This window comes from Biomphalaria glabrata, chromosome 13 (genome assembly GCF_947242115.1).
Source record: "Biomphalaria glabrata chromosome 13, xgBioGlab47.1, whole genome shotgun sequence".
NCBI lineage: Eukaryota > Metazoa > Mollusca > Gastropoda > Planorbidae > Biomphalaria > Biomphalaria glabrata.
In genome coordinates, this window is record NC_074723.1 from 225001 (window position 1) to 238774 (window position 13774).

A 13774-nucleotide genomic window follows, 5' to 3' on the forward strand; every position below is an offset into this window, starting at 1 on the left:
AAACGCTTTTGTAACGTTTAGACATAAAATCAAGAAATTTGCAATCCCCCCCCCCCCCAAGGCCGCCTCTGGTTCTGGAAGAAAAGCGTGCCGAATGTAAAATGGTTGGTTCCTCTACCAGCAAAGCAAGTGCCACATCAACCTGCATGTGTGGAAGATATTGTGACATTGTCTCAGAAAAGGGCTCTATAACTTTTACAGTCAAATGACTGAAAGTAGCCAACACTTACTGGTTTCTTAAGTTTAACTCGTGTAGCCAGATTTTTCAAAAGGAAATACATTATTTATTAATCATTTCTATTCTATGTATTTCTTCTTCAACATAGCGACAGCAGAAAGTTAATACAATAGTTCAGGAGTGGGCAACCTTTTTCATTTGAGGGCGCATTACAAATTTTGGGTGGGAATGGGGGGGGGCACACATAAATAAAATATGTATTTACAACTTAGAAAGACACAACAGCTAACTATGTATAATGTCTTTCGATTCATATTTATATCGCATTTTACACTTATATTCATTATTTTACACTCGCAATTGAAGAATTACAACAGAGTTTACAGATTGAATCTTGTTCGCGGAGATGCGATAATTGTAAATTTTAAAAGTAGTATTGTTATATAATTTGTTTACTGTGGGGCGTGGTAGTTTAGATGTAAGGCTCTTGGCTTCCAAAGCAAGGAGTCTCGGGTTCGAATCCCAGTAAAAAATGGTTTTGAATTTCAGCCAAGAAACGCATTTATAAAGTTTAAACATAAATAATTTGTATTTTAATTTTTTTTCCCGTTGCAGGTATTTTTATAGTATGACTTTACAGAAACAAAAAGGACGAGCTTTCCAATGAGGCCAAACATGGAGGGATCCCTTTAATCATTCGACTGTTGAAGTATAGTAAGGGGGTAGACAGTTGTGCTGGCCACATGACACCCTCGTTAACAGTGACCATAGAAACAGATTACCTTTACATCATCTGGCCTATAAATCGCAGGGTCTGAAAGGGGTGTGATAGTAAGTGTATGTGTTTTGCGTGGCTGGTAGTGCAGTGTGTGTGCCTGTGTATGAAATGACCAGTGGACCTTGAGTGTTCATGCTTGAGTGAACAGCAGTGTGTCAGGGACTGTGTGTACAACAGCTTTAATGTTGGAATTGACCTTTATAGTATATTCCTCTTCCATGCAGCCTAAGCCAGTAAATACATCTGCGTAGCCTGAGAGTGTATCGTCCTCTATAAAGTCAACTCTTCTGATTAAATTCATTTGTTGGCAGCCTGGTAGACCCATAATTGGCTTTGAATGTGTCTCCACAATTTGAAATTCTATTATGGCTGTCTTACTTTTAACAGTACATTTAATGTGTGCTTTGCCAACAACCTTCAATCTTTCTCCACTGTAAGTAGTAAGTTTGGATGTTGATTTGAGAAGTTTCTTTCTTTTTAATTGTTTGAAGATTCTGTATGGGAGAATATTGACTTGTGCTCCAGTATCCAACGTGAATGTGACTTGTTTGTTTTCAACAGTAATGAGTGAGTTCCATTCGTTGCTTAGACTGCCGATGAAAAATGTTTCCTCAACGGAGTCATCTCGACCTTCTGACTTCACTATACTTACAGGCTTTGATCTGCACACTGACGAAAAATGACCTTTTTTATGACATTTGTGACAGGTTTCCCCATACGCTGGGCACTGACGTGGTCTGTGTTCCTTGCCACAATAGCTACAACTCACATTTCCTTTTGTTCTTTTAAAGCTATTGGTAGCTGAATTCACAACTTGTACCCCACTTTCTTCATTCATGAGCTTAAGCTGCCACTCAGTTGCCTCAGCTGCCCGACATATATTTTCTGCCTTGTTAAGGTCTAGATCTGGTTCTCTCAAAAGTCTTGCTCGGGTGTTCTCATTCCTTATGCCACCAACTATCCTATCCTTTATTAGGGAATCTTTAAGCAAATCAAACTCACATGTCTTTGCCTTGAGTTTGATGTCAGTGACAAAGTTGTCAAATGACTCTCCTTCATGTTGAGAACGCTGGAAAAAAACACGTCTTTCAATGGTAAAATTTTTTCTTGGTAGACAGTACTTCTCGAACTTATTAAGAATGCAGTGAAGTGTATGGAAGGACTTGCTAATCTCACATTCATTACATTCATTGTCTGTCCATTGGAAAGTGTTATAGACTTGCACTGCTTCTTGGCCGATCACTTGCAATAATGTCATAGACTGTACTTCTCTGCTTTTTGTATCCAGTCCACTTGCTATCGAATATATCTGAAAGGATTGTTTGAACCTTTTCCTATTTTCTGCTACGTTGCCATTTAATTCCAGCGGTTGTGGCGGGTGGAGTCGGTCCATCTGACACCATGTAATAGACTAAAACAACACGAGCTTCAATAAACACAATGATTTTATTCGTCCTTATTTATGCTCTCTACTCCAGCCACTTGTTCTCTCTACTCTGACTTCCTTTTACACACAGTCCCTGACACATTGTTACCACATGATACTCCTGTACTTCCTTGGGAAAAAATTGGAGCTGATAATTTTGAGTATCTCGGTAAAAACTATTTGCTACTTGTAGATTACTATAGTAATTTTTTTGAGATAAATCTTATCCCAACACTAAAGGCTTCAGATGTGATCATACATATGAAATCACAATTTGCTCGACATGGTATTCCAAGGGAAGTAATTAGTGACAATGGACCCTCATTTGCTTGTCAAGAATTTCTGAAATTTTCTAAAAGCTGGGGATTTAAGCACATTACGTCTAGCCCCAGATTTCCACAATCTAATGGTATGGCAGAACGGGCCATACAAACAGTGAAACAGCTTCTAAATAAAGCTAGAACGTCGGGTCAAGACCCATATATGGCCCTCTTGCAATTTCGAAATGCTCCATGCCCTGATGGACCTTCACCTGCACGGCTGCTCATGGGCCGCTGTCTGAGGACGAATCTTCCGACAACGGAGGCCTATCTCAGACCTCAAATCCCAGACAAAAAAGAAAATGCTTGGAAAACAAGAAAAAGTAATCAAGCAAAATATTACAACAAAACAGCGAGGCGCACCGAGCGACCACACATTCAGCCTGGGAGCAAAGTGTGGATGCAAAAGAAGCCTGGCGATTTATGGGAACCAGCAGTGGTCATCTCAGAAGCGGACACCTCGAGATCATACTGGGTAAAAACACCGAATGGGATAACTTACCGAAGAAATAGAAGGATGTTAAGAGACACATGTACAAAATCAAGGGTCATGCCTGATATTTTTTAAATGGACACCCCAGAGACAGTCATTAATGGTCAAACCACACAGCCAGAGAACGTGAGCGATACAAATGTGCAACAGGAACAGACTAACACTACCAATCCGCCGCCTGTAATAACTCGATATGGTAGGCAAGTTCGGCCACCAGTACGTTACCCTGACGCAGATAATTAGATACATGTATATCTTTTTATTATTATGCAATTTGTATATAATTAATGTCTATTTGTAAACCTAGACTGTTGTTGTTTTTTTTTACTACACATTTTATAATTTATATTGTTACTATTGATAATATTAACAATTGAACATTCAGTGTGTTAAACATGTATTCAGTTGTTTATAGTGAGACAGAAATCATTTGTATAGTCAATTGATATCTCGTATAGTCAATTGATATCTCAAAGCTTTTAAGGAGGGAGATGTGATAGTAAGTGTATGTGTTTTGCGTGGCTGGTAGTCCCTTGTGTGTGTGCCTGTGTATGAAATGACCAGTGGACCTTGAGTGTTCATGCTTGAGTGAACAGCAGTGTGTCAGGGACTGTGTGTAAAAGGAAGAGTATAGAGAACAAGTGGCTGGAGTAGAGAGCATAAATAAGGACGAATAAAATCATTGTGTTTATTGAAGCTCGTGTTGTTTTAGTCTATTACAGGCGAACTATCTTTACTACCGTGTATAACAAACTAGATTTACATATAACTTTTCTATTTCCATTCATAATAATAATTCTTCGTCCGAGAGTTTCAAAACCATAACTATAGAATAGGTCTGTGTTTAAGATGTGTTGACTCTCGAAACATTGTTGTTTTTTTTCATACCCAACCCCCGCCCAAGACGTGACATCGGGAATTCCCGGTATTTTAATTATTATGCCAGACATTTGAATTGAATACTAAGATCAGTGTGAAATATATTTATATGATTTCTTATCCTGAAGAGCGTGACATGTGACCCTATATCTATGCATCAGTCAAGCAGAAGACAGGGAAAAAAATCCGTGGCCTGGCGTGGGAACAATGTTTACGTTATCGTCATAATTAGATTGACATGATGCGAAGTGAAAGGAGATAAAATTGCAGCACTGTCATGAGAAGAATGAATCTTCGGTTGCATTAACAGTTTATTTCTTTTTGAGCCCATTCGGAGGGGCCTGCTGAGTGGTATAGCGCTTAGCTTCCGAACCGGGCGTCACGGGTTCAAATCCTGGTAAAGACTGGGATTCTTAATTTCGGGATGTTGTCCCATAAGCTCTAGAGGGTACCTGACACTAGTTTGGGAAACTTAAAAGTGGTTGGTCGTTGTGCTGGCCACATGACACCCTCTTTAATCGTAGGCCACAGAAACAGATGGCCATTACATCGATCTGCCCTATAGATCGCAAGGTCTGAAAGTCTGATGGAATGGGTGATTCACTTGTGAGATGAATGGTTTATGTATTAATAGTTACATAGCAAGTGACGTAGCTGGGGGGGGGCGAGGTACCTCACCAGGTGACATCCGTCAGTGCTGACACCACAGTGAATAAATTTAACTTTTGCAATAGAAAGCTACAAATAATATATTTTAAAAATTTATTTCTAATTAATGTTCAAATAATAGAATGAACTGAACATTCCTATTAGTCATTGGGCAAACAAAAATAGTGAAACAAATGCCATTATGTGATCAAACCCATGACATTTTTGTTATTAGCGCTATGCTCGATCAACTTAGCTATCCAGCTGTCACAACCCGCCTATACATGGGAGGTTGCCCCTGCTGGATGTGAAAGTCGGTTAGAGGGTTGGATCACTGGCGAGCAACTCCAAACCCTAGTTTAGTCTCTTGACGACTGGAACATCTTATGTAATATTGGAGGATTAACATACGCTCCAAAGAGACACAACTCAGAACTTTATAATTAATGAAACACTTTATTGACTAAACACATTGTTTGCTAGTACGTTTGTGAATCATCAGATCAATTCAACAAAAATACATCGTCCAACATGGACTATCTACGATAGGAAAAAACCTTTCTACTCTCAAAACTCTCCACTAACTCTCTCTCTAACTTTAGTCTGCGACTCTGACAATATCCGTACTCTCACTCTCTCGGAGCCCAGTCACCAACTAACTTAAAAATTCCTACATCTCATCTATCCCTACACACATTCACGTGGATCTGTTGGTCACAATCTCACTATCTCTTGCAAGCCATAGTAGAGTAAAACTATACATTTATCCCTACCATTACAATAAGCAAACACAGTTTGTAACATCAGTCATACTTTTATTTGCGAAATTTGAGCTTGAAATACATGTGCCTTTACCTCGTTTCAACTTTTGACCTCCCTCCACATTTTATTGACAAATAAGCTCACAGTAAAAATTGAAAAATAAATAAATAAAAAGAAGTAGAAATCTAAACAGGCATCTCAAATATTTTTTTATACTAATAAATGGACCGGCCTCTCCCTTGATATCCTGCTAAGAACCACTGCTGACCTTAAAAAGTGGAGGGTTTTGTTATGCGAGCTGTCACAGCACCTCTACGACTAAATTCAAGGAACAGATGATGATGATTATAAATAGAATACTTAGATACTGTCCTTGCGAACGCCGGTATGGACAGTATAGAGATACTTCTTATGGCCCGGCAATTACGCTGGGTAGGGCACGTATCCCGTATGGGAGACGAACGTATGCCAAAGGCAGTCTTTTTTGGTGAGCTAAAAGGTGGTTTATGTAACAGAGGCGCCCCACGGAAACGCTTCAAAGACCAGCTTAGGCGTCAACTTTCCTTGGCTGACATAGAAGAGAGCACCTTGTTGCATGCGGCCTCAGAACGAGACAGCTGGAGGTCACTCACGAAGGCCGCGGGATACACATTTGAGACCAAAAGAAAATCCGCTGCCGAGGACAAACGCAGACAACGAAAAGAAAATCTAAATCGACCAACTGCGGACAATGGTTATGCTTGCCTTGGATGTGGCAAAATATGTAGGTCACAGCTGGGGCTGCGCAGCCACTTGAAATACTGCACACCTCACTAATCTTCGGACTCGAAGACAAGCCTTATTATTATTAGATACTTATATCTTAGTTCCTTGTGTTCAAATATACGGGTAGACATTGACAAAAAGAAGACATTGACTATTGCCAAACGTCTTTTTACAAAGCTTATATTAACTCACTCCGTCTGTCTGTCTGGAAGAATTATTTTACGATTTTCTCCCTTTTCCCATTCTCGAATCAAGTGGCACATTTGCACAAATGTTGTTAGTAATATTGATCGAAGACAATACATGAATCAATTAAAAAATAATAACCAGTTAGTTTATCAATTAGTGGTAAGTAATAAATTTTGTTTTATATTGAAAATGGATAGGCAAGCCTTGCAGTTTTGATAGATGTAGCAGTGATTGTGCAGTGCTTCCTCTAAGTAAATTTTTTAAAAGTATCTTTTAAATTAGTTTGCTTGTTTGTTTTACAAAAGCTAGAGGCGCTTCAACATGTATCTCGATGAAAAAAATGAGACTTTAGATCCAAATGCTAATAAGAGGTCTCTCTCCATATCAAAACAACGTGATATTTTTGCTGAAACATTGCCGAAACAAAATATCAAAAGCGCAGACGCCAGGTGCCTTAGTTAATAGACAAGGGAACAAAAGATGTATTAGACTATGGTGAATAGATTGTTGTTTTTATACACCGGGTAGAAAGAAGGGTGAAAGTGCTCTAGCGTCTGGTGACTACAGATGCTCAACTTGTGAACTTGTGACCGCAGCTGTGTAATAAGGATTGGCAAAGGGTGAACACTACCTATCGAGACGTAAAATGCCACTGATAAATCAGACAACGTATTCTGAATAGACCTACTGTTTCCCTACGCAGCTCTTTAAAGAATAATAAGCAAAACATGTTTCTGGTCGCGTAAACTTCGTACTGTCACCTAGGTGGTCCGTGTCGCCCGCCGCCATGAGAGAATTTGGGTCTAGGATGTAATACATTTTTTATTCTAAAGAAACATTCGATAAATATTTGTAAAACAAAATTGTAATGGCAATTATGAGCATTATTAAAATTTCATAAACAACTAATGTTGTTTAAAATAGAATCGTTTACATTTCTTTGTTTTGTACCTATCTATCAATGTAGTAATGGACCTCATTCACCAATCGTAAACAAACAACATTTAGTCACGTGATCTTATTGATTAAACAATGGAAAAAACTGTCACGTGACAACCATCATGAATTAAACATGAGATCGTAAATTATATAGAAGATATAGAGCGCCACGTGGCTAAATGTTGTTTGTTTACGATTGGTGAATGAGGTCCATTAGCTCTTGTATTGGGGGTTCAACAACGACTTAAACACCGATCTTTTTTTTTCTTGAGCTATAAACTCACCTAACGACACATGTCTAGAGTTGCCGTAAGTCATAAATAAGTGCTTGCTCTGTCATTGCTATGAAAAGATCTGCGATGTTCTACACATTTACTAACACATCGTACGTTGTATTTGCATAAAAGCCTATATATACTTATTGGGCGCAATGATTACATGGAAAGAGTGAGAGTCTCGACCTTGAGTGACATGCCCCTATTTCATTCAATAAATTAATAAGTTTATAATAAAAACATATGAACCAGAGTACGAAGCTAAGAGCATAACCACCCAATGATAACAAAATTTTGCAATCTTTACAGTTCCCCCCCCCCTTCTCTCTCTCTCTGACTCTCTGTAGCTCACCTCCATCAAATGACTAAACTAACATCTTCTTTAAATTTCTTTTTATTGAAAGTCGAGTCTTATGTTCGTTTCCGTGTTTGTCTTTTTTTTTATATAATTGTTTATTATTTATAATGTTATACAATTCTCTGCTTAAAATCAATGATAGAAGTTTTCATTGAAAAATTAAAGAAAATTGATATAAGCACGTTTCATTTTCCCAATTTATTTGTTTGTTTTTTTTTAAAGGGGGGGGGGGAGCTGCCATGTTTGACATTAATGTTTTACATGTTTCGGATGTTCCTCCAGAATTGAAAATAATTTACTTCCTAGTCCTAACCTCTGGCAAGACGATGGGGGATGGGAGCTAGCAGTGTATGAACCTGCGACCATCGACAAGTCCGTACAACAGTCTAGCGCGCACAGCGCGCGACCAGGCAGCCATCCTACATGTATGCTAAGAATCGTTGTTTGTTTTTAAGCCAAGGATAAGAGGTCAGTTGGGGTCAACATTCCAAAGTCAGGACAGGACTGTATTTGACCAGTTGTTCTGCTACACATCCACACATACGAGTGTGTGTACACGTTGTTTTGTTTTATTTATTTTATTGTCACGTGACAAGGAGACCTGGTCCCAAAAGAGGCAGGATGACCTGGGTACTTATCTTATGTTATATATACAGACGTTACTTAAACAAATAACATGATCACGTCCTACGCGTCATGCATATTAACCAATGACTTACATTCTGCCAAGTCACTGGTTATCATGGCTAGCTTAGGCAACCCATTCCATGCTCTAATAGCGCTAGGGAAGAAGAAGCATTTATACAAATTTGTCCTAGCAAATGGGACGAGGAATGTGCATTTATCTTTGTGTCATTCTGAGTATTTTATTAAATTTGTTTTTGTATTTGAAGATTATGGTTCATTGTTTTATGTATAATTGCTGCTTTATTTTGGGACAAAGCATAGTAAAGTTCCTCTTTCAGACCCTGTAGTCTATGGGGCAGATGATGTAAAGGTCACCTGTTTCTGAGGCCTACGGTTAACTAGGGCATCATGTGGCCAGCACAACAACCAACCGCCTTTCCTTTTTCCCAACTAATGTAAGGTGCCCATTAGAGCTGGGTGGACTCAGAGGCACACGAACATTCCGAAATTAAAAATCCCAGCTTTCAGCTGGATTCGAAACCCAGGACCACGGTTCGGAAGACAAGCTTTACCACTCAGCCACCGCGCCTACAAAGCGTAGTCGGCGGCTTTTTTTTTTTGGTTTTTTTTTTTTTACCGCCTACGGTTGTTTTTTTTATTGTTGTCACACAACGACCAGTTGAAACAGTCGCGCCTAGTGACAAGAGGTCTCAATCGAATTGTCCTATTGGAGGAAGCAAATGCAAAGCAAAGATTTTATTTTAGAGTGAAGGAAAACAGAAATGAGGAAAAGGCGGGAGGGGGGAAGAGTTGCTGTAAAAAAAAACAGTTATTTCCCTTTTACGAAAGTTCGGCGTTACACAGCCATAAATAAATATATTTATAATGCCTAGTTTTTGTATTGATCGATTGGACCTGATATATTAGATTTTAGAACATTAACTCCACTCACAAGTGCGAATATCTATTCATTTGTTTTTACTGGCAAGAAGAAATTTGTAGGGGAGCTAATTAGTCGAGAGAAGTGAAGATGTTACTTATAAATGAGTACTCATTTTATTTTGGAAACTATAGAATCGTGTCGCTACAGGTAACTTTGGTGCATATACTGCCCTACAGCTGAGATTCAATGTGATAGCAGGTAGAATCTCCCACCATTTCCAGGGCTGTTAAGTTGCCACTTTGATCTGCCAAGAGATATCTGCTCTCCGTATCTAAAACAAAATTCGTAAAACCAAGTGTTATTTATACAAGTTAAAGATGTATCTTCAACACAGAAAATATATACGTCTTACATATATCCATGTGTTAATCGACCAAAGTATATGGGAGGAGACAGCCCAAGACCAAGCTCTCTCTCTCTCTCTCTCTCTCTTACACAATTTCAAGGGTTTTATTTTCTATTTCACTAAAATTTTGAAATTGCCTGTCTTAATTGGTACAAATACATCGTGTGTGTGTGTGTACGCGTGAGTGTGTGTGAGTGAGAGAGAGAACCTATTTGTGGATCCTTTCAAAGCGAGACATTGCCGATAATAATTCATTCTATAAAGGATTGCTTAGGCTGCTTTTCAAAATCATGCATTCTTGAATGCGTTGCATATATTGTTTTCTTTTAAAGAGCATTATATTCGTGTCTTTTCAGAATTAATATTTCCATGATCATTTACTCCTTTTGTACCTCTACTGTCTTTTTTATTTAATTATTCCTAAATGGACCGATAGTTTCAGAATATAGTGACTCGAAACACAAAAGCCTTTGACGGTGGGCCGTTTTCAACTTTTCGTAAACTAATGATAATGATTATCACGATTGTATTTTGGAGAGATGTGCATTTTGTCCATAATCATCTAACATACGCTGGATTCGGAAGTGCCTATAAATTTGTCAAACACACCTCTAGGACAAAATGAAGCAACTCAGCCTTGAATATTTTTCTTCAATTGATATAAAACTGTGTAACTTAAATGTAAGCCCTTACTTACAAGCATGGGTTCTAAACTTTTTAACCCAACGGCCCAGTATGTTAAAGTCAACAACACAAAATCCCCAACTAGAGTACTATGTACGGGTGCTCCACAAGGTTGTGTACTTTCTCCTGTACTATACACTCTTTACACTAATGACATAAGAAGCATCTATGACTCAATTTAAACTCATGAAATTCGCTGATGATACTGCCATAGTAAGTTTTATTTCAGGAGACGAAACTCAGTATCGAAACTCGATAGAAGAGTTTACAAACTGGTGCACCGACAACTTTCTAGAACTGAATGTAACAAAAACTAAAGAACTAATAGATTTTAGAAAGAAAAAACAAACTATACGTGAACTGCAAATAAACACTACATCTATAGAACAAGTAAAGGCATATAAATATCTAGGCGTTATCATCAACAACAAGCTTTCATGGGAAGACCACCTTGGAACTGACAAAGAAAACAGCCCATCGACTCTTTTTTTCTATACAAACTCAATAGCTTTAAACTAAACAAGAAGATCCTTGAGACTTTTTACGGCGCGACTATACAAAATCTGCTAACATACGGAATAACTTGTTGGCAAGGCAACGCCTCATCTAAACTGTTGCGACGTCTAGAAAACATCAAAAATTACACTCACAACATTACCACATTTAAAGAAACTTTTTGAACAAAAGTGCCTAAGAAAAATCGAAAAAATCTTGGAAGACAACGGCCACCCGCTCCATCAGAACTACGTCAGGTCGTCGCGAAGTGGGCGACTGCTGTCAATCAAAACAAGAACGGAGCGGTACAAAAACTCGTTCGTACCTCACTCGGTCCGGCGCCTTCGACACGAAGGTCACGCTCGGTCAGACTCTTTCACCGCCACTCATTGATCAGGGAACATGAAATGCACCACGATACCTGTGTGTAGTCGCTGAATGAACTCTTTATGTTGTCTGTTGTATTTATGTGTATTTTTCTGTTGTGTTGTCTTTATATGAGAAAAGAGTCCTTGTAATCACAACAAATTTCCGTAAGGATCAATAAAGCAGTCTTAGTCTTAGTCTTAAAATAAATAATCCTAAGTACAAGTCATTATACATTGACTTGAAATAGGCCTAAAACAGGTTAAGGCATTTCCTGGTGGCGACCCGTACATGATAAAATTTACGTTCGAGACTCTCTTAGAAGCTGGGGACCTAGAGGAGTGATGTAGGCTCCCGCAGTAGGTCCGTGAGAAAAAAGTTGGTCATAAGTAAAACGCAAATAAGTTTCACTTTTCATTTTTACTAATTTAATGCTATGTTTAGAATCCAAGATTACATTGGGCCTAATGAAATTTTACTAAAACGAGTCCGTTGTCTTTGGTGTTTTTTTTTAATAGTGTTGGCTACATAATTTTAAGCGTTGTATAAAGTTCTTACTGGAGATAGAATTGAACACTCGGCGGGTTTCTGCTCAAGCCGGCAAGCGGTCTGATTTCGAGGCCGGGTCCCGGCGCTCAGCGTATTGTGGTGTTAACAGATTCAGAAATTCTTTCTCCTAGTTTTTACACCTTTTTTTTTTCGTAATAAGAAGAAAGTATATAAAAAAGGTCAATATTAATGAGTTTTCTTTTACAACGCACTATTCATCTCAGTAAAACAAAATAATATAGTAATAAAGAGGCAGCCATGGTTAATAGTATTATTCGAGGAACATTCTAGGTAAAAAGTAGGTATATATAGCACACGGATAATGGGCGTGATGTTTTTAAAGATCATCTTCGTGCTAAGTAAGACATCTCTGTCGCGGAGCATTTTTAAATATTTATATATAGATATATATCAAGTAGTGAGGGGCGAGTCGATAGTTGCTGAAATTATCATATTGGATAAACTGGCTTCTAGAAAAGAATTCATTTTAAATTGTATACAGTTTTCATGTTGTGTGGAAATCTTTTCGTCATGCCGATTCTTGAGGTCCCCGGATACAGTATAAGAAACATTGAGTTAAGTGCTATGTGAACTAATAGAGCGTGACTAGTCACCTTTTTTAGAGTTTAATGAAAAACAACACAGCTAGTTTCTAAATACTAGCCACGCAAGTGAAACTCATAGGCCTATACTAAAATCTTAAGCTATAGCACATGATAAAAAAAAACACGACCCAAAATACACGTGTCAACATAGCGACTTGAATTGAAACATTTGATCGTATAGGATCATCATTCACATGCGCATAAACACAAATACACACACACACATACACCGATACGAACACATGAACATATTTATGTTTTGGTTTTGTGATGAAATAAGAGAAGCAGTACAGAAAATAATAATTGAAGAGACCAAGCAGTACACATGCCCCTAGACTGTTAAACCGCTGGGATACCACACATGATCTGTCGACCATCTTTCTCCATTCCTCTCTATCTTTTGCCTTGGATAGAATCTCTTCCAATTACAGGCCCGTCCATTCATTTACGTTGTCCTCCCATCGCTTTCTCCGTCTGCCTCTTCTTCTTTATTCTGGTGCTGTTTAATGAAGGAAGATCTTTGCAAGAAATGAGGCCTTGTGATTTGGCCATAAAGTTTTAGTTTGAGTTTTTTGACAGTTGTTAGCAGGTCGTCTTGGGGTCCAATCTCCGTTGTGATCTTAATTCTTTTCTGTTCCTTTGTGATGCTGACTTTGTATGGGATGTCTAGGATCCTCATATATTAAATATATATCATGTAAATTTCATTGCTAGGATCTTCCTCTCTAGTTCCACAGTCAGTGTCCATGATTCACACACATAAGAATGTGGCAGTGACCAGGGTCTGAATTTAGTGTCGAGGGCTATGCCTTTGTCTTTTCAAGTTGTTTCAATTTTGTGCAGGTGCAGCTGTCATTTTTCTCCACAATCTTATCTCCAAATTTCTTCGCATTCCCACATTAACTTTCTTCTCTTCACACTTTCATCTCCACATTATTAAATTCACATTTTCATATTAACATTCTTATCTCTACATTTTCATCTCTACATTCTCATCTTCACATTCTTCTTTCTATATTCGGTGTTTTAGTTGTAATACATCAAATAAAATGTGATTGAAACGTTATTGACTTTTAATGTATTAAAGGAACGAAATAAATAGTATTTTAAAACATCATAAATAATGCAATGCAACGCGCATTCCGTTCT

At 38.2% G+C, this 13774-nt stretch overlaps 2 protein-coding genes across 2 annotated transcripts in view; both read right to left on the reverse strand.

Moving 5' to 3' along the window:
• LOC129922371 (uncharacterized protein K02A2.6-like) overlaps positions 1-2214 on the reverse strand; it is a 2403-nt gene extending 189 nt beyond the window's left edge. The window contains exon 1 of the mRNA XM_056008250.1: positions 1129-2214. Coding sequence (XP_055864225.1) covers positions 1129-2214 — 1086 coding nt within the window. The remainder of the gene's footprint in view (positions 1-1128) is intronic.
• Positions 1-13774, reverse strand: part of LOC129922591 (potassium channel subfamily T member 2-like) — a 99171-nt gene that overhangs the window by 11259 nt on the left and 74138 nt on the right. The window lies entirely within an intron of this gene.